The 21,347-nt window shown below is 46.0% G+C and overlaps 1 protein-coding gene across 2 annotated transcripts; it reads left to right on the top strand.

The window, feature by feature from the left end:
* Positions 1 to 9,298: 9,298 nt before the first annotated feature.
* LOC144099361 (uncharacterized) lies at positions 9,299 to 17,343 on the top strand. Of its 2 annotated transcripts, none has more exons than XM_077632591.1 (8): positions 9,299 to 9,754; positions 11,536 to 11,735; positions 11,812 to 11,838; positions 12,788 to 12,850; positions 12,953 to 13,024; positions 13,221 to 13,295; positions 13,810 to 13,872; positions 14,382 to 17,343. In XM_077632591.1, exons 1-8 carry the CDS (start codon positions 9,513 to 9,515, stop codon positions 16,643 to 16,645), a joined length of 3,006 nt encoding a protein of 1,001 aa, XP_077488717.1. In that variant the 5' UTR covers positions 9,299 to 9,512; the 3' UTR covers positions 16,646 to 17,343. The 2 variants fall into 2 exon arrangements, with proteins under 2 accessions (XP_077488717.1, XP_077488718.1); XM_077632592.1 differs by having other exon boundaries at positions 13,790 to 13,872; positions 14,382 to 14,467.
* The last annotated feature ends 4,004 nt before the right edge of the window (positions 17,344 to 21,347 follow it).

The raw sequence follows: 21,347 nt of genomic DNA, 5'->3' as shown, positions 1-21,347 counted from the left end.
CGAGCGTAGCCCTTCAGAAACCAGGCCTTGACGTTGCAATTGCTGTAGACCTGCTGAGCTCTCTAGAAGGCTTTGTTAATTCTTTGAGACCTCTCTTTGATAGCTTCGAAGAGAGAGCACGCACGCTAAGTACCAATCAATGTTATCAGGATGAGGGCAAACGCATCGTTTTGAGTACGCAGGCAGGCGGAAAAAGCGACAGTGCGCTACAAGGCAGAAAAAAAGTTTAACGTAGACACCTACAATGTTGTACTTGGCAGTCTAGGCTCTGCTTTGCGAGTGCGAAAGGCTGCCTACATTGAACTGTGGGAAAGGTTCGGATTCTTAAAATGGCTGACTGAAGTTGGGAGCGAAGCCTCTCAGGCACAGCAGGCTGAGAAGTTGGTGAAAACCTACAACAACGATTTGGAGCCCGCATTTTCCGCTGAAATCGTTCAGTTTGCGAACTTTAAGCACAAATCTGTGTGCCAGGACACGAGTTCCCTGCGAATTATGAAGTTGCTGCACGAAAGAAAGCTTATTGATGTTTTCCCGAACCTTTCTTTTGCTTTGCGGATGTACGTAAGCATACCCGTGGCAAACTGTGAGACCGAACGATCGTTTTACAAGTTTTTGATGATAAAAATCGCCTTTGTTCGAGCCCCCTTGGCAAAAAGGTGAACTCACTTGATATCATGTCCATTGAAAGTGACCTCCTCCGCGATCTATCCTTCGAACAGACTCTATCTGATTTCGCCAAAGCGAAGGCGCGAAAGATGCCATTTTAAAAGAGGACTGTTTGCGCTAGACATGAACAGTTTTAATAAGTTCGTTGTGTCGCCTCCAAGCCTGCACGTTGCCAATGAAACGCTGAGCAGTGTAATTCGAAATATGCAAATCTTCGTTGTTCGTCTATTGTTTGCTCTTCTTGTGATATTTTGCGTTCTTCTAAGGAACTGAATTTTGCTGTTATCCATAGCACCACGTTTATTTGGTGTCGTCCTTGATTGCCTTAAATTTAACGAAAATATTTTCAAATAATGTTTTGTAATTACGGTTATTCATTTTCATCTATATTCTATGGTATTTTTATGGTGTTCGTAGTGCCTTAAGTATTGCATATATCTATTGCATATTTATAGAGTAACGTGTTTAACGGTTACTGCAGTCTGCTGCTTGAATTTTAATAAAGAATATGTTGTGGATATAACTATGCGTCTCCTCACGGGATTAAACTTACTGATGTTAACAAAGCCTAGCTTCAGGAGGATCGACATATGAGCTGTGTTGTCTTTTCTACGCTCTTGTTCGTCTTGAGTGCACTAATCTTTACCTTAAAGACTAGCTTTTGCTGAAAACAGAATGCAGATTAATCACAAAGTGAACACACGTGTTAGTGTTTACAACAGCACGCGTTTCAAGCAAGTTGCAAGCACGCGTTTCAAGCAAGCAATAATAGCAATAATAATAATCCCGTTGATCGCACTTCACTCTTTTTAATTTGATGGAGTGAAAATTAAACATGGCATATTTCCAGTAGCGTAGCAGGCGACGGGGGGCCAGTATAGGGAAAGAAGCCTGCATGTGCATTGGCCCCCATTTTTCTTAATCCGGCCCTGGCCACTTGCAAATCGATGATTATGTGTTGTGAAGCTGCGCAGGTCTCCGCTAAAGCGATAGCAACGTCCTCTACTTCGGCGGGGGGGGGGGGGGGGGGGGGGGGTACCTCTTCTGTCCGGGGTTCTGTCTGCAGTGGCAATGCGTTCATTCACTGCTGATACGCTGCCAAGTGCGTTCATCGGACGTGCTGAAGCCACCTAGTTTGTGTCCCTTGATAGGCGTAATCTTTTTCAGCACCAGTGGCTGTGGACATTCGTGACATACCGGGTGCATGATTTTCGGGAGCAAGGTGGCCGTGAGTCGACCTCTCCATCCTTTGGAGAGGCCCAGCCTCTCCTCGGTTGTGCGCACATATGAGATCCCGAGATGTTCGGTGACTCATCTCTCTGTTTTCGTTGGGGCAGGCCTGGTAGTTTTGGCCGGTAAGTGAGCGTCGACTAGTTCCATGATTGTGTTGTAGACCCCACCTGGAGAAGGCGCTGGTCGTTATACAGGCTGGTAGGACAAAATCCTGCTTGTAAGGTTTGCGGATGATGATGTCTAGATCTTTTACATCGTTTTCTTGTTTGAGCTTCAGATACGGGACGGAATCCTCTTTAGTGCACCTTTAAGCTGAAACCTTCTCGTTAGCCATCACGTTTTTGCCCCATAGGTGAATATCGGCAAGATAAGTGTTGTATACTCTTTTCTTGAACGATATTGGCAGAATTGTCATTCATGACCTGAGAGAGCCTGTCATATGTGCTCAACCTCATTCTTATTCTTCTAGTTATTTCCCTGTCATGATACGGATCAGTGGTGACTACCTGCCCTAAGCAGACGTATTACCTTACCACTTCCAGCACCTCGCTACCAAATGTGAACTGCTGTTTCCTTGCGAGGCTGTTGAACATTACTTTGGTTTTCTGCATGTTAATTTTTAGACCCACCGTTCTGCTCTGCCTGTTTAACTCCTTGATCATGCTTTGCAGTTCATCTCTTGAGTGACTAAGCAAGACAATGTCGTCAGCGAATCGCAGACTATTTAGGTATTCTCCGTTAACTCTTATCCCCAACTGTTCTCAATTCAGGCCTCGGGATACCTCCTTTAAACAGGCGCTGAAATCAATGGCGAGATTATGATTCCCTGTCTGACGCCCTTCCTTACTGGAATTTTATTTCTGATTTTGCGGAGGACTATGGCAGCAGCGCAGTACCTATAGATGTCTTCCAGTATTTTCACATAAGGCTCTTCTACACCCTGATTCCGCAGTGCCTGCACGACTGCCGAGGTTTCCGCCGAATAAAATGCTTTCTCGTAATCGATGAAGGCTATATATAGGGGATGGTTATTTTCTACGCATTTGTGTTTCATCACCGGATTAAAAGTTTGAATATGGTATACTGTGGAATATCCTTTACGAAAGCCTGCCTGATCTTTTGGTTGATTGAAGTCTAAGGTTGCCCCGACTCTATTAGTGATTACCTTAGTAAATACCTAGTAGGCAACGGACAGTAAGCTGATCCGTCCGTAATTTTTCAAGTCCTTGGCGTCTCCCTTCTTAAGAATTAAGATAACGTTATCGTTCTTTCGAGCTTCTGGTACGGTCGATGTCATAATCCATTGCGTATACAGGGTGGCTAGTTTTTCTAGCACAATCTCCCCTCCGTGTTTCAACAAATATGGTGTTACCTGATCCTCCCCAGCTGCTTTTTCCCCTTTCCATTCCTAAGGCTATCTTTACTTCCTCTTTCGTTACTGGCGGGATGACGCATTGCTATTCGCTACTGTCTCTCTCGTTAACGCTCGGATTACATTGGCTACTGTGCACATTTGTGTATAATTCTTTGGCTACTTTAACTATCTTATCCATATTGCTAATGACATTGTCCTCTTTGTCTCTTAACGCATACACATGGTTTTGCCTATGCCTAATTTCCTCTTTACCGCTTTTAGGCTACCTACGTTCTTTAGGGGATGTCGATTCCCGGCTCCTTATTAAACTTTTTCATGTCGCCTACCTTGCGCGATAGCTCCGCTCATTCTATTCTGTCTGCATGGTTAGACGCCCTCATGCTTTCGCGTTTTTAATCAAGATCTTTAGTCTCCTTAGATAGCTTGCCGATATCCTGTCGAACCATCGTACCACGTACTTCTACGACGTAGTCCGTAATTATAGCCGTGTGATTATCGTTCATTGTTTGAACATGAAGCTCATCTTCTTCAGTTAAAGCCGTATATCAGCTATGTAGCTAAATCCTGAATTCCTCTTTCTCTCTCAGCGCTAATTCATTAATGGGATTCGGCTTCACTAGTCTCTTCCGTTCCCTCTACAAATGTAGGCTAATTCGAGAACGTACCATTCTGTGGTCGCTACAACGCACCTTTCCGAGGACCTCCACTTCCTGCGCGATGCCAAAGTGAGTGCATAGCATGAAATCTAACTTTTAGTTTCACCATGGCGGCTCTTACACGTCCACTTCCTGCTCTCTCGTTGGCGGGAGAGTATGCATGATTCGGCCGCTGCGGTGGCTCAATGGTTATGGTGCTCGGCTGCTGACCCCAACGAAAAAAGCGGGTTCGATCCCTGCCGCGGCGGTCGAGTTTCGATGTATGAAAAATTCTACAGGGCCGTGTACTGTGTGATGTCAGCGCACGTTACAAGACCACAGGTGGTCGAAGTTTCCGAAGGCGTTCTCTACGGTGTGTCTCATAGCCCGAGTTGCTTTGAGACGTTAAATCATAAGAACCATAAACCGTATTCATGATCCGTAAATTATTTCTATCTGCGATCTCTACTACCAACTCTCCCCTGCTATCCTAGAACATAATCTATAGCCGCCTACTGCCTGGTCGCCAGCCAGCTTGTTGGCTAACTTCGCATTGAAGTCGCCCATCAGTACAGTGTAAAATGATTTCACTTTGCTCATTCCCGATTCCACGTCTTCATGGAAGTTTTCAACGATGTGGTCATCATGGACGGATGTAGGCAAGTTGGCCTTCACCGCCTTCAGCTTGCATCTCCATTCATCCTAATTACAATAGCTGCCACACTCTCATTAATACCGTGAAACTCCTCTATGTTGCAAGCTCTTTCCTGATTGGTACGGAATCCCACACGTAGTTCTCGTCTATCTTCTAATCCTCGATATCACAGCATGTGCCCTCACTTCAGTACTGCATACGCCTCACCTGTCCTCCTAACCTCAATAAGCCCTATGACATCCCATTTGACACCCAATAGTTCCTCGAACAGTACTGATAGGCGGGCCTCACTGGATAAGGTTCTAGCGTTAAACGTTGCCAGGTTCAGATTCTAATGGTGGCCTGTCCGGAGCCAGAGATTCTTAGTACCCTATGCTGCGTCGCAGGTCTGACCGCAGCCTTGGTCAGTTGCACAGCCGCGGGTGCTGAGGGCCGAGGGTTATTTGGTTTGTTCATAGAAAATTGTAGCCAAGTACTACATCAAGGCGGCCAAATCCTGTTCTGGTGAAGGAGTACGTTGTCGGTTATGGTCAGCGAGATCAGGCCGCACCCCAGGCCCGGTTGTTGCTTTTTTTTTTGGAAACCCGGTGCAGAGTTGCTCGGCACCGAGATTCGAACCCCGGTCCTCTTGCACGCGAGGCGGATGCTCTATGTCTACGCCTTCACTGTGTACATATAATTTCAACGGGTATATAAAATTACATGGTCCATGAGGACCCATGCATTAGCCCACGTTAAAGAATCCAGGTAGTGGAAATAATCGGCGTCTCGCAGCCCACGCACAGTTTCGGGACGATAAAATCCGCGTACCTTCCCACATATCGCAACGTTGTGGGCAACAAGCTTAACCACGCCTCGACGGCACCGACCGAACCACCAAAAATTTTCGCCAACTATTAAGCATTCTTTAAAAACCGGATACCGGATCGCGCGTCCGCGCGGCGAAGAAAAGAGAACGCCGCGCGTTGTTGGTGGTGAAAGTGACAGTGCCATTCTGGGGTAAGGACTCATGTAGTTGGGGTCCTTAGTCCAGGACTTCATTGGCTGTCGCCGATTTCCGTGCTTCATCGCGGATTTCTTCCTGGTCTGCGATGTTTGAAGCTTGACAGAGCCGCATAGCACCCCTCAGTTTTTGCCAGATCTATTAGTTCCTGTGCGGATTTTCTCGGCAGGCCTACGCCATACCATATAGGTCCGCCGTCACCAATAAAAACTAGCAACGGTTACTGAAAGATCCAGGGTTCATGGCGTGTAATCCATACGGGTCAGTAAAATTCTAGGCTTATAGTCGCCTCTGATGAGCTTTCTGTTTTTTGCTCAGGCCCTTAGCTGAAGAGGCAGATACCTTTTACATCAGAGTCTGGTGTTGCAGCATATCTGAAGATGTCATGTGTATGTTGAGTATACGGTCTCATGGGAAGGAAATGATGAATCTGGGTGATGAACGCTGGGGCGACAGTGTGTGCACACTCATTCCCAAATAATCATTGCTGGCCAGTACACAAACTATAGGGAATTTATTTTTGCTATGTGTTGTGTGTTTTCAATGATACGCGCTACTAGCGGGGTAATCGTCCCTTTATCGCCGGTACGGCGATAGCAACCTGCTCTACTTCAGGGGGGGGGGGGAGGGGCTACATCTTCTGACCGACCGAGGCTCCGTGTAGAGTGGCAATGTGTTCACTTACTACTAATAATCTGTTAAGTCCGTTCACTGGACCCACAGTGTCAACATAGCATGTATCCCTTGATGGGCGTAGTCCTTTTCAATGGCAGTGGCTCTGCGCTCGCGACGTCTTTCGTGACGTGCAGGGCGCACGTTTTTCGGGAGGGGGTGGCCTTGAGTTTGTCTCTCCGTGTTTTGTATTGGGAGGTCGACCCTGTTCTCGGCGGTGCGCATAAAAATATGGGATGAGATTTTCGAGGACTGGTGTTCCTATTTTTGTGGTGGCGAGTCTATAGTACAATTTGTGCCAGTGAATGAGCGTCGACTAGTTCGCCATTTGTGTTCTGGATCGCAGTTGGAGAAGTCCCTTCGTCGTTTTAGACGCTGGGAGGACAAAAGTGTAAGCTTTGTGTATGATGATGTCCACATTTTTGAGATCTTTTTCTTTTTTGAGCTTGAGATACCGGTCTTGGCAGACAATCCGGATCAGCACCAAGGCCTCCACAGGCAGAGCTTGCCTTTTCGAGCATTCCAGATTTTTTATGGGTGATGCGCCCGATCCATCGACCCACTTGGTCTTTGAAGGTCTTTAATCTTGCCACGGCTGTTACGTTGTTTCCTGGGCAGTTGATGTGAAGCCCGAAGATTCTGACATTTTCAACCTCTAGGACACGTGTACGGCGAAAGGCAATGAATTCTAACGTCTCGTTCAATATTTGAGCCCGTGCTCGCTACTTGCAGTAGGAATTTTATTTGCAAGATTTCTTTGTGTTTTCCAGATTTTGATGTCATCGGCATAGAAAGCGTCTCGAATTGCATTGATTAGGTTAAGCTTTCCGGACAGTTTAATTATCGCAAGGTTGAAGAGGAGGGATGAGGGCACGGCACCTTGCTGAGTGCTCCTGTCTACCACGCGGAATGGGTCCGACCTTTTGTCCGCAAGGTTGGTGTGTACTGTACCCTTGTGAAGAAAGATGCGAAGTGCGTCCTCCGTCCACAACTGGGTCATTCCACGAAAAATTTCCAACAGCGCAAAAAGTACCATCGCTGATTTGTTTAACGGACTAGTTGGCAGATGCGTGATGAAGCTGAAACACTTTTATTGAAAAAAGTTTTTTTGCCTAGGTACGTGAGCACCATTATAGGTTTTCGCGTAGAAGCGAAAGTTTGTAGCAGTTAAAATTGCTTGAATCAGGTGTGAAACACAATAAAATGACAAATTTTATTTCGCAATATTTCTCTTGCACTGTTCTTTTATCTGGATTCATCAACGAAGCCAAGCAAGAATTTCTTTTGCAGCCTCAAACAAAATTTACTCGAATTTAAATTTGTAGACTACAAGCAACGAGTTTCGGTGTGCATTATGAACCATCTCACGAATATTTATCTGGATGTCCTTGATCCTTCACACAGAAGGTAGTGAAAAACTCTCTCTGAGAAGGAGGAGGTTTTATTTATACAATATACAATGAGCGCGTGCCGGTGTTTCTTCGGTTCAGGACCCCCGGTGTCAGAGCCAATGCGATACGTCTGTGTCTTTCAACCTCACGCGAGAAAAGGCGGCAAACGAAGAAGAGGAGCACGGCCTCTCTCTCGGGCGCGCTCCTCGAGCCATCGTGCCCGCGGAACACGGGCGCCTCAGAAGCAGCTAAGCACGTGCGCCCAAGGGCGCCCAAGAGTGGTCACAGAGTTCGCACCCGCGGCCACCACTCTACCGGCCGGCTACGTCGACTGGACGCGATCGATTCTGTGGGCTGCCGCACATGCCTGTCCTCATTAAAACAGCAGTCTCGCTACACATATCTTATTTTCGGCTACTCGTGCTCTAACCAAGGTAAGCAAGGTAGACGCGGGAGGCAACAAAGGGTACCATATGTACATATAACGGCAAACAAATAATGTGATAGCTATGGCCCATGCATTAGCGCAGGCTAAAGAGTCGAGGTGGTGGAAATTTATCGGAAACCCCTCCACTACAGCAGTCTCGCAGCCCACGTATAGCTTCAGGACGTTAAACTCCGTATACCTTCCCATATATCAGAATGTTCGGGACAACGAGCACTCCTGGACGGCGCCGATCGAACCACAACTGTACCTCACAGAAAATGTCTGCTAACAACTGAGTATTCATCCAAAACCAAATGCCTGATCACGTGCACGCGCGACGAAGAAGAGAAAACGATGCGCGTTGGTGGTGGTGAAAGTGTTTAAGTGAAATTTTGGGGTAGGTAGAGACTCATGTGGTTGGCGTCCGCAGTCCAGGACTCCATTGGCATGTCACCGATGCCCGTGCCTTATCGGGGAGTTCTTCCTGGTCCCCGTGGTTTGATGCCGGATAGAGCCGACAACCACGATGCTAAGTCGTTGGCTGAGCCATGAGTTTATTTCCGGATTTTCTCGGCAAGCCTACCCAGCAGAGCTAGCTATATTTAATAATTAAAAATATGGGAATGTTTCATGGGGGTCTGTGTGGGGACCTCATTCCAGGCCTCCATTAGCTTGAGCTGTCAGGGAAACCTGTTTTATGGCTCTTCAGTCCTCGATACGAGCGCCTCCCATAAGTGGTTTGGTTTCGCTCCACATCCCCATAAATGAGGAAGAGTGTTGGGCGGGCCTGACACCATGGGCATGTGTCAGGATACAGTGTTGGGTGTATGAGGTGAAGTTTTTGGAGATGAGGGAAAGTGTTCGTTTGGATCTGACGCCAGGAGATAGCGTCTTGGGTGTCCAATTTTTACTGTGAGGATGAGGGTATTTTCTGCGCTGAAGATGCTGGAAATATAGGTGTTCGCTGTACGTGGAGGGAATCGGCATGAATTGGAATGCGCTGGATGACCACATTTGGTTAACTGCTGCTCGAGCTAAAGCATGCGTGTCACATATATTATAGAGCCTAAATTAAATTTTAAAAGAAAAAGGTGTGAAGAAGACGACACGGATTAATCGAAGAATGAAGATGAGGAAGAAGAAGCATTCGTTGAGGTGAAGGGAGATGATTGGTGGAGAAACATTCGGTGAGGTGGAGAGAGATGATTTGTGAAGAGAAGAAGACGACAAGGCCAGTGCTGTGGCATGTTGCAAGTTGCGCGTCCGCGCCGTAAGTGTCGCCACGGTCGGAACGATTGCAGCGATCCTGGTATCTGGCAGCAAACGCGGCTGGAGTCAAGCCTAATAAAAAGTAAAATTTCTCGACCATAGTAGACAACACAAACATGCTTATGAATGAAAATATAACCAGTCGTAAGCATTAAAAATAGTATATCAAAGAAATAAATTGCGAAAATGACACAACGCGTCTGCGCCGCCAGTGCCGCCGCGGGCAACGCTGCAGCGCAGTGGCAGCAGACGACAGCGACCGGCGCAAGCATAGCGAAACTACGCGAGCGACTGCCGACGCGACGTGCGCACTGGACCAGCGTGATTACCGTCCTCAGCGTCATGTCGCATATGTATTGTTGCGCGAAGTGGTGCAGCACATCCGGCAAGAGTGGAGAACATCTCTTCAGATTACCTTCTGACCACAGGTATTTATGAATTCACTGACTATCGTATCCCTCTTTGCATAGCCGTTGGCGACCGTTGTGCCTTTGTTTTGACCGCCCTTGGTCGTTACCATTTGAAATTGCCGACGGAATAGAACTAGTTTTACCTGGCGCTGTTTACTGCAGTGGCTTTGGTTTTGCGAGATGAGTTTGATAAGTACGTTTAAGGACATTAAAGCAAAATTAAGGGAAGGTGCTGCAGTTTGAGATGGCCCAACAGCCGTTGCCTCTCGTAAGCGTGGGACCGTTAGTTACCTTGCTTGCTTGTTCGCATGTGTGTGTGTGTGTGTCTGACTCACTGACTTTTCTCGCTGCCTTTAAAAGCTTATTCCCCGCAGATTCCGGTGCCCTCAGAGTGTATTTTAAATATGAATATTCTAACTTCTGTGCCTATAGCGTCGTCAGCGGAGTAATTGTAATGCTCAGTTTGGCTGTTTCTTTACGGAGTTCAGCGCGCTTGAATATTATTTCTTGCGTGTTCGTGCATGGTTTCTGCAGCAGTGATGCACGTCACATAAATTATCGAGCTGTTCAGACTAACACCACTAGTGTTGGACACCGCGCTGAAAGTCCATTGCACGCCGTGAGCCGCATATAGAAAGTCCGCCGGTCTTGTTTTTCTTACTTTTACCGGAGCTGTTCCTCGCGATATCCGCGCTCAACCACCCATGTACTCCGTGGAAGCGTTTCTCGAAACTATTGCCTACCGTAGTGCTGCCGCTCCAGCATTGTAAATTTCGCTCCACACTCCACCCCGGCTGTCCTCTACGCTGCTCGCTCGCGGGGCGCACGACTGACCTTGGAGGGCTCTGAACTCTCCGCATTATTCCCATCTCCTCACATATGTCTCTTATCTCGCGCCTTGTCCTTGACAGCTTTTGGGAAGCTCGCAAATAGTTTCGCCTAGTACGCCGGAAACGCTCGTTTCCGGCGGGTGGGTGAGGGGAAGGCGAAGGTCGCTTTCTTCTTGTCTGTGTCTTTTTTGGGACATTTCCCTTGCTTAAGCACTTTTTTCCCCTTCTTCTGGACCCATGCTATTTGCCTGCACCTTCAGTTTCTTGAAAGAGCAGTGTTTCCTGTTGATGTTCTGCTCACATCCCTTTCACACTTCCCATTTGATCACAGTGAAAGCAAAAGATGAAAAACTGTGCCTACTGGTTCATTTACCTGCTGTTCTTAATCCAGACTTCAAATTTGTGGGCAAGCAGCTGTCTGCCATAGCATAGCTACATTGGCACTTGTGTTTAATGGAGGAATTAGAAAAGAACGAATCATGGGTGGTGGTTAGTATGCAGTTACCTAGAGAAAAGTGTGAGTGGAATAATTGCTATGATCAGATAGAGCTTAAGTCTGCAGTGAAGCTCTGTCCCCATTTCTATCTGCTGCACAAAATTATGCCGCACCCAAAAAGCAGTTGGAACAAAGAACTAGTTATTGTTACCTAAACCAAAAGCAGATCACAAAAGAAAACATAAGCTCAAGAATTTTAAAGGTTCTGGCTTGTCGATCATAGCCAGACATTAAAAAGGTGATTTCATTCATCGTTTCGATTGGCCAGCATAGCAATAGACTAGCAGGCTGTGGCACATTGTTACAAACTGCTGTCTTATTTTGCTTGCATCCTGCCACAGTTGTTTTCACGCATATATGTTATATAATGTTCGTACCCCTTTGCTGTGTAAGGAGATGCTAATAAGCATTCCTGAAGTGAGGTATGCAAACCTTTAAAATGTATGAAATCATGTTATTTGGCTGTTTTTCAGATTCTCCATTTGGCTGAAATATGCCAATAGGCTTGAACTCCTGGAGACACCAAGGGAAAAGGTCTACAAAACATACAGGCTCTGCTCAAAGCACTTCACGAGGGATTGCTTCACTAGTGATGCCTGCACAAGGCTCACGCATGAAGCAGTCCCTTCCGTGAAGGTGCATGAGCCTCGTCTGAGAGCCTTGGTGCACCCGGGTAAGCAAAATTCCTCTCCCAGTAAATTCTTCCCAAGCTTGATCCCTCAGTATATCCTGTGGCTTTTTTGTTGCAGATTTCTATGAAGAAGGTGCGGCACAAGGTGAGGGCACTATTTTCAGAAAAACCCATCCTGTAAATGTAAGACCAAAGGGAACAATTGCATTCATAGAGGCTAACTGCAAACATCACTTCCCGGGCACAAAACTTTCCTGCTTCAATGTCATGTGGCCATTGTTTCAGTTGCATCAGACTGCAGTTGTGTACCATGTTGTAGCTTAAATTTCTCTTAACCATATTAACAATCAGATGCTGGATAGTGCACTCCAGCAGCAGTGAGGAAAATAATTTTTACAACTCTATGTTTAGTATTCTTGTCATTATTACTTACTGTTCGCTGCGGTGAATAGAGGGCAGACTGCGCGAATTCACTCCAAAATAGCACACAGGGTCAAGAAAGAACACACACACGCACAAACTGCCAGCAGCTTATTGTGACACACGAGGCGGTAATTATACATGAAGTGGCCGCATATTGTGCAAGCATGGAGGGTAAACATTTTACCGGTTTCTAAGGTAAAAATGGTTCTTTGAGGAGCAACCCGCCAGGATATTTAGCGATGCACATGTCACTTAGGCTATCTGATTTCTTCCTGAATGATTTCGGGAATAAGTTTGCAAGCATTAATAGTGGTGACATTGCACGCTTCATAGATAGGTTTGCAGTTTGATTTGTATTTCCTACAATGCACATCAAGTGAATTTATGGCCTCGTGGTTCACAGTAAAGTGTTCGTTTGTGTGTTTTCATTCTTCTTCCTGTGTGCTGCTGTGCTATTTTGTATGTCGCGGTATATTGATCGCACAAATTTTTCCTTTTTAATCGTAACTGCCTACAAACTCACAAAAACGATTTAAGCCCAATTTAAGATCACACTAACTCCCAGCAAGAGAAACCGTTCCAAATAGAACATCAAGGCCATACTGTGCACTGAGCAGAAGGTGCTGCTATGCAGAGCTTGATTGGCTATCTTTTTTTCCTTGTTCGCATAGGCATTGAATCCGCTTCACCACTACAGTCCACTGCTGCACCAGTGGAAGTCATGCTTGGTCACGGTAAGTCTTCCTGCAATCTTGCATAGGAAAACATTCCTAATGTCTCACTACACCAGTTGGTTTGTTTTCCTTGGGAGTAACTAAGTGGTACCTATATTTCAGACTACTTGCCGTTGCCATCAACACTTGGGCTAGGCACAATTGCTGGTGCAGATTCTGCTGTCCATGACACAGGTAGGTGCACTAAGTCAGGATCTGTTTTACATTACAGCTTGAAATGAAGAACTTTTCATTTGGTTCAGGCTAACCCTGTAATGCAGTATTACTTATGCTGAGGGCTCTGTCATAGCACAAAAAAATAAACATATGTAATTACTTTGCTGGCTGATTTCTTTAGATTGGGAGTGTCTAAGCGGTCGTTTAATTGCAGACGACCCACACTCTTCACGTGCCCCGCAGCTCACTGATGTGCAGACTACGCCCCCTCCCCCAGCTGACGAAGAAGGTAGGTGCAATGCACTAATAGTGCAGTGATAATCTATGAAAATTCAACAATAGACTGCAGCACTATTGCTGCAGATTTGCACGTAATAAATTAACCCTCTGCAATAGCAGCAGTGTGCAATTATGTCGTGGTGTGCAATAATTAGGTGCACGTCGGCACATCTTACTGTACCACTACTTCGGATGCCAGACATTTGTTTCAGAAGAGAAGAAACAAGTGTTAACTTTATGCTCACCAACTAGTATTTCATATATTTTTCTGTGTGCATATGTATGAATGCATTGTTTACGTGGTGGACCCCTGTGTTATCTGTACAGAATTATATTTACAGGTAATTTTTCATTCAGCTCAATGAAAACATTGGATAGCCTTCTCAGGTACTTGTTCTTAAAATTGCTTCACTAGCCTGTTGCTTACCATTCACATACACGCTGCGTAGCCAGGCTAAAAATGTGCACCTGAGAATTAAAATACTTGGTTGAAGCCTCCCACAGTGTGTTTATTTATTTGACAGGTGCTGCCCAAAGCACACCCATCAGAGTGATTGCATCAGCATCATGGGACTCACCTGATTATGGTAAGTACTCAAGAAAACATTAGAATTTATTGCAAACTACAACCTTCCACTTCAATGAAAAAGTATGCATCGGTAACCTTGATATATTCATGATGGGTATCGGCAGGCCCGTAACAGCGTGTAGGTATCGCTTTACTGCACATAAATATTTCTGGTTTTTTCCATTTGCTTAACTCAAGCTTGTCATGAAAAATTGCTCTGAATATTAAGCAGGCAAAACACATGGATAACAATGAGATCCATTAACTATTACCCTGTCTGTATTACGAGCAACTAGTTTCCATTTAAGCGAGGCGTAAAGTTGGTCGCCAGAAAAAACTGTCCCTATCAGCGAGGATCATATTAACGGGGCACGACTGTATTCATCATTTCACACAAAAACATTGCCCTGCAAGTTTGGCAACCTGTAGCCCTGTGACTGCACCCTAATCTTGATTTTGTGAGGGATGTAGATGTAGGTCTCGCTCTGAGGCAAACATAAATATGCTTTTTTTATATATTTTTTGCAGCTGAAGCTGGTCCTAGTGGCCTCAGCGGTGCCAAAGAGAGTGTCAGACAGCCAGTGATGACACCAGCATCAGGAACGCCCAAGAGTCGGCGGAGGAAGGGCGCAGTTGTGTACACCCCTCGCACCAAAAAGCGCTTCGAGAAGTTGCATTCTCGAAGCGACAGGTACCGAAAGGCACTGAGTCGGATTAGGAAAAGGCACGACACAAGGCGAGTAACGCAGCAGGAGGCTCTCAACAAGCTTGAACCGCATTTGCCACAAGACCTTTTTGAATTGGTTAAAGCTCAAATCAGGCTCTGCTCATTTCCGAAATCCAAAAAGCACTGGTCAAAACAAATTAAACAATTCGCTCTCAATTTGTTCTTTCACTCTCCAAAAGCTTATCGCTTCCTCAGAGAAAAGCTCCATTTGCCACATGTGAGGACGCTAAGGCGCTGGCTGGCAGACATCCCAATGACACCTGGTATCATTCCAGGTGCCATGGATGCAATAGAATCAATTACAAAAGATTGGCCACTACAAGACAAAGCATGCTGTCTTTTATTCGATGAAATATCCTTGAAAAAAAATTTGATGTATGATCAATCAAAAGATATTGTAATTGGCTTCACAGATGATGGGAATACTAGGACTTCTCGTGTGGCAAACATAGCCGTTGTTATGGCGGTGTCTGGCATATCAAGAAGTTGGATGCAGCCAGTAGCCTTTGCAGCGTCCCACAATGCAACTTCAGTTCTTGCAATGCGCAAGCTGCTATTAGATTTAATTCAGCAGCTTCAAACCAAAGGTCTTCTGGTGAAAGCGGTCATTTGTGATCAAGGGTCGAACAATGTGAGTCTGTCAAGAATGCTCATCCATTCTATCCATGAACCATATTTTGTTGTCAACAACCGCAAAATATACTTCATGTTTGACACCCCACACCTAATCAAATGCACAAGAAATAATTTGCGACGACATAAGCTCACCATTGGCTCTGAGGTTGTTGACTGGACACACATCGAAACCCTTTACAAAAAAACTCGTCACATTGATCGGGCCTCCAAAACACCAGTTGAGCATCTCAAAAGCAGATTGGCAAAAAAACTAAAAGAGCAACACATCTACAGGATGCCCTTTGCTGACATGAGAGTGAAGTACGCCACACAAGTGTTCAGCGAATCCGTATCTGTGGCACTCCTCACTCTCATTGCCATTCAAGAGCTTCCTGTTGATGCAAAATTTACAGCAGAGTTCACGGAAAGGATGGATAAGCTTTTTGACTGCCTGAACAGTTCGGCCCTGAAAAAGCAGGACGACAAGTTGCGGTACGCAATGACAGAAGGCTCGGAACATCATGTCTTCCTTGAGTCGTGCATAGATTGGATCGCCCAATGGCATTTTGGTGGTCCTCTGGACAAGCAACCACACACCATCAAAGGTTGGCAGATTACAATCAAAGCCTTACTTCTGCTGTGGACAGATCTAAAGGCAGATTTCGATTACACTCATCTTTTCACTCGTCGGTTGCAGCAGGATCCGTTGGAAAATTTTTTTGCAATAGTTCGTCAAAAACATGGCTGCAATGAGACACCTAATGTGTACCAATTCGTGGCTGCTGTAAAACATATTTGGATTGGCCAACTTTTCAAACTTTCGCAAGGAAACTGCGAAGTGACAACACATGCGTTCCTCACCAACTTGGAGAGTGTTTCTGCAGTATTGTCACCAAGCAGCACTCCAAGCACAAGCCACAGCAGGCAGCAAGGCTCAGGTTCATCTGACTTGCAGGCGTCTTCACAAGATGCCCCTGACATAGTATACGAAAATGTTGTGTACCATGTTGCTGGCACTCTTGTGAAGAGCTTTCTTGACCAGAGAACCACAGAATGCACATGTGAGGGAACACTCCTTGCAGCAGACGGTGGCTCTCTCCATGGACGACACCAATTCTTTGCACTACTCAAGGAGAATGGTGTTCCCGAGCACCTTTTCCAGTCAATTGCCGCAACTTCTGAGGCATGTCTAAATTATATAAAGAAATTGGATTCGGCCTTCAGAAAAGAAATCTCTTGCTGTGCTCATTTGTCCAATGTGTCCAGGAATCTTGTTGAGAGGATGCCTAACCAGCAAGCTGTTTTCTGTTCATTAGGCTGCAAAATTAAATTCCTTAAATTATTCTGCCGCACAAGGCTGCATTGGCACCTTTCCTTTTTAAACAGGAGCATGACGTCAAAAACAAAACAGAGTGCTCCCGCCAGAAAGAGGCGCAAATTAGCCGGCTAAATTCATGAGGCACTGTGTTAGGATATTATTGTATTTGGATTTTTAATGCTGCCTACTTACTACACATGTGCTCTCTCTTTAACTTTTTGTTGTACTATTTATTTTTTATGTATATAAGTATTTATGTACCTGTTTATCCGTAATTCTGCTCCGATTGCACATATACTGTACTGACTGCTTTTGCTCCTGCTGCGTTACTTCTTTTACAAAGTACAAGTTTGCCTTCTAGAAGCCTTGTGTGCCTTGTTAGTATGAGCATTGCTATGACCATTGGTTCTCAAATTAATATTGCTGAATGCTAACAACTTACAAGAGGTGCTAGGGAAACCGTTTTGTTTTGGCTTCTCTTTCTTCCTGCGTGACAAGTATACAGGCTCAGTGCCCTTCAAGGAATGCCAGAATTCAGTTAATGACTGGCTGTATGCTAACCATAGTTCTTATGATCAGTAACAGTGCCATTTGTGCAAAAAGTAAATTTGTGAAGCACACCATAATGTTGAAGCATACATCGATTCAGGTGCTCGCAAAAACCAAAAAGTGCTCTGCGGAACCCAGGAGTTCTTGTGGTATATAACTTGGCAACCTCTGGTCATGGCTTGCCCTCTGTTATGCTGCTGGGAAAATTGGTGATAGCTACAGTTCATTTCATACATAAGGTACAACACAGTGAAATGTACGAAAGTAATCAGCAAGAAAAAATGAAGGGATGTATGTTATTCCGTGCTTGTTTTGTGGCCGAGTGGTCTGAGGACTGACAAAGCAACAGCGTGTCGTCAGCAATAACAGTGCATTTAATCAAGCTCATGACAAATGCGTCATGTAGTAAGCCTGTAGGCAAAGCATTCACCATGTTTCGCTCACCACAAGGAACGCACTACTTTTTGGTCATGGATGCAGGCAGCGCAAACAAGAGCGCTAGCTTTGACAGCATTGCACCTGATGTATGAAACAGAGAGCAGAACCCACAGGCAGCAAACGCGGACTGGCTCAGGTGCTCGGCTCTGTAACATTTAAGAGGGGTGTACGCATAAGATGAAAAATGTTTGACATGTTTGCTGGTGTCCAATACAAGCGTGCTCGAAATATGCTGCGGTGCTATTTGTAGTTGCTTTTTTTTTCCTTCTGGAAGTTGTAGCGTTTGGGGGTTTCACCTTTTGGAGCAACACATGGGTCATGAGGGGCACAATAGCAGCGGCCGGCGCATTACGCTGAACTGTGTGGCGTCCATAAGCGTTTGCAGATACTGTACAGTACACGGACCACTTGCAATTTACCATTCAGTAATATAATAACTGGACATTGTGGTAGATGCAGTATAACGCCACATAGAGAAACATTACTGGCCTGTTACGAACCCTGTGCGTTTTCATTTCTCAGATGAGTTATTTATACGCACGCATATTTTGTTACACCCCAATGTGTCATCGCAAGCTGAATTAATGACCTCCAATTACTGTTCGTCACCAGCCACGGCCACAACTGTTCAGAGAATTTTCATAAAGTCGCTTCTCCACACAATTCTCGGCCTGCCCTGGTTGCATCTTCCTCCCCTTGGTATCTACAAAACAAAGAAACCAAAATAGGGCATGGCAGACGAGCTGTGTCCTAAAGCATGCAAGCCTGTAACTCATCTGCCAAGAGCTAAACGTGCCCAAGGTTACCTAAGTTCTTTTCATGGCATCTGTTTACTAAGTTATAGCACTGCAGCATATTATGTTGTCCTTAGTCTGATGCAACGAGTGAAAGGCTGAAACTTTTCGCTGCCCTTCTCTGTATGTGTGTATGCATAGCCACAGACAGATACATTTCAATACATCTCGGATGTTGTACTTCACTGCTGTTCATCTGAACCTGCACAAAAGCATATGCTACATGAATGTAGCACATGCTTATATGTACCGGACCTACCTTGATAGTACCTTACCTCTTTGTACCCTGTATATATTCTCTGTGCACTCGCTCATGTGTTCTAGGTTTCCATAATGGAATTTATTAATTTTGATTTTTAGAACGATTGTCACTGATATTGCAATGCCCAAGATGCCTAAAATCACTTTTGTACATCGATTGTCACTACTGATGTTTCCTTTAATAAACTGTTCTTTGGAGAAAACTATTTACGTTTTTGGTACTCGAGCGAGCGCCCTAAGCAGCTGCTAATCAGCCGCGCTGGCCGCGCCGCTCGCCACCATGCACCGTGCTGCCTCAACAGACACATCGAAATGCAAAAGCGGGTAAGCAGATGTCGTAAGTACTTAGGAAATCAAGCGGGAATGCAGCGCGGGAGCAGCAAGTCACCAGTATTTACGAAGCTTGCATCGAGCTAGCGGCAGCCAGCACCACGAACGCGCGAGCAACCGCCCGCAACCAGCCGGGTAAACAAACGCCGCCATATTGGATTTTTCTGGATTGGCTTGGCTGAGCTTGTTTCAAAAAGTTTTGAGCAATTTATGTTTTTACCGCCAACTCCCAGGCACCGCCACCGTCGCATTTCAAAATCGTCCCCATTGGCTCTACGGGAATGTCACACCCTTGACAAGGCTTACGTGGACTAACACCGAGGCTATAAAAGGGCGAGTGAGAGCGAGGCACAGGGGGAACAGCAGAGAAGCGGAGGCTCCGGCAGGTCAGGGACACATCGGCTGGAAAAGAGCGACGCCGGCTACTGCTCCGGTGAGCTAGCATTCTACGACACCGCATCGTGGACTTCCTGCCGTACCTGAGCCCGTTCCGGGGAGTCAACAGAGGACGCTACCACCTGCTACGGCCAGGGGTGTCTCCAGCGCTGTTGCCGCCCATCCGGGTGGTGTCCCCAACGCCAACAACTCCGGCATCACCTCCACGGGCGCTTGCACCTGGCGCTTGTACGACGCAGCCAGCGACGCCAGCCCAAGCGCGTCGAACGCCGCCAGCTACGCCAGTCCAAGCACGGCGAACGCCGCCTCGACGCCGCCTACTGGATCCATACAGCGCCGCAGCCACACCGAACCAACCGTGAGCACGAACGCCGACCGCTAATAGCAGAACACTAGTAGTAGACGTTAGTAGCAGTGTGCCCTGGTCGTGTGTATTCAGAGTCTGTGTTTTGTGTTAGTTTTGTTAGTTTTGTGTTCTAGTGTGTGTGCCACGTAGGGTGTATTAAATCTGCGTTTGTGCCGGTACACCCGTCGCCTAGTCCATTCTTTGAGTCCGAGTGTTCTCCATAGAGATCCGTGACAATGCGCCCTTTCGTTTCCCTCTTGTCCCTCGTGACCAGAGGTACGCGTAATCTGGTGGGGTTTATTGAAGTGTTGGGTACCCATGAGTCTAGCGACGAGTCCTCGCAAGAAGTTCTGGAAGGATTGCTATGAATCCGTGACCACATGAGCGCTGCGCCTTTGCGCTTCACAGTGCCGTACGTCAAGTGCAGCAGCGGCGCTTTCCACCGCCACTGGACAGTCGTCTATGACGGAGGCAACCAGCACCGGGGAGAATTGGAAATTTATCGCTTCAGCCGCGTTTTTATTGTTTTCCGGATATGCCGCGGCGTCCATATACCCCGCGCTGACGGAGATGGCAAGTCGCTTGCGCAGGTAGGAAATGCTTGCGTTGCGCCAGCCAGTGTGGACATCTTTGCACATATGCTTCGGTGTCAGAGCTACTTTCATTTTATTTCTTTGTTGTTTCTCTAGGGAGGATTGAGAATCCAGGGCTCGTATGTCCGCTGTCATGTCTACCTGCCGAAGAAGGGCGTGGCCGGCTTGAGTTTGTTGCAGTCACTGTTTAGTGACGTGAGGATTGGTTCCCAGAGTTCGGTGTATGTGTTGAAAAGGCAAAGGGCGTGAAGTTTTTTTGTTGAGGTGCTGGGCGGACGATTAACCGCCGTTTTATATGCCCCTCTTATGATAATGTCAATCTGTTGCTCTTTCTTTTTCTTGGTCGTGAGAGAAGAAAGTCCGTACGGTACGCTACTGCATGAGGACCAGTAAAATACAGTAAGAAAGATGTTTATTTCTTAGAATAGTATATACACACATACGGCTTCCTGCTCAACACCCTTCGAACAAGTAAAGCTGCCATGCATACCCTTTCTTTAACACACACCGGAAGAGAGCTGGAGGAGATATTTAGTCCAACACCTCAGGCTGACTTGCTAAATGGAGCGTGGGTCTCAAACTTGTGTAAAGGTCAGCTCAGCCCCAACATGAAAACATGTAACACCCTAGCTTTGCAAATTTTGGGTAATCAAAGTGCACTTGGAATGAAGAATATCATCTAAAAGCAACAGTTTTGACTATTCCTTCTCCCACAGCGCACACTGAAACCCCAGTGTTTGTCACCAAACACACTGCATCTTCCAGATCTGCCAAGAATTAATTTTTTTTACAAAATGTAACGCCCTCAAGGGAGCGCAAAAAAAACTTGTCTGCTACACAAAAAAGCACTTGAAAGCACACACATGTGTACGCCGCAGTCACAATTTGCTTACAGCTGCCAGTACGTTTTCAGCCAGTGGAGCATAGGAGAGGACTCAGAAGGAGAGGCAACAAGAGGAGCCGTATGAAAAAGTCACATTTCGACATCATCTCCATGAAATGAAAATTTTATGGAAACCTCGGCTTCTTTTCTGGTTTAAATGTGTTTCTCTGTCTCGCATATACCTTTACTTCTAAGGACCACTACTTAAACATCCTAGACTTACTTTATTTATTTATTTATTTAT

Source organism: Amblyomma americanum, chromosome 7 (genome assembly GCF_052857255.1).
Source record: "Amblyomma americanum isolate KBUSLIRL-KWMA chromosome 7, ASM5285725v1, whole genome shotgun sequence".
In the NCBI taxonomy this organism is placed as follows: domain Eukaryota; kingdom Metazoa; phylum Arthropoda; class Arachnida; order Ixodida; family Ixodidae; genus Amblyomma; species Amblyomma americanum.
The sequence above is the reverse complement of the archived record's forward strand: the minus strand, read 5'-3'. Positions and strand labels throughout refer to the sequence as shown.

What these genes read in the sequence shown, in the direction of transcription:
- LOC144099361 (XM_077632591.1), top strand. Translation starts at nt 9,513, where the DNA reads ATGACACAACGCGTCTGCGCCGCCAGTGCCGCCGCGGGCAACGCTGCA. An exon ending in AGATTACCTTCTGACCACAG is followed by an intron (nt 9,755 to 11,535) that starts GTATTTATGAAT and finishes GCTGTTTTTCAG; the next exon opens with ATTCTCCATTTGGCTGAAAT. An exon ending in TGAAGAAGGTGCGGCACAAG is followed by an intron (nt 11,839 to 12,787) that starts GTGAGGGCACTA and finishes TTGTTCGCATAG; the next exon opens with GCATTGAATCCGCTTCACCA.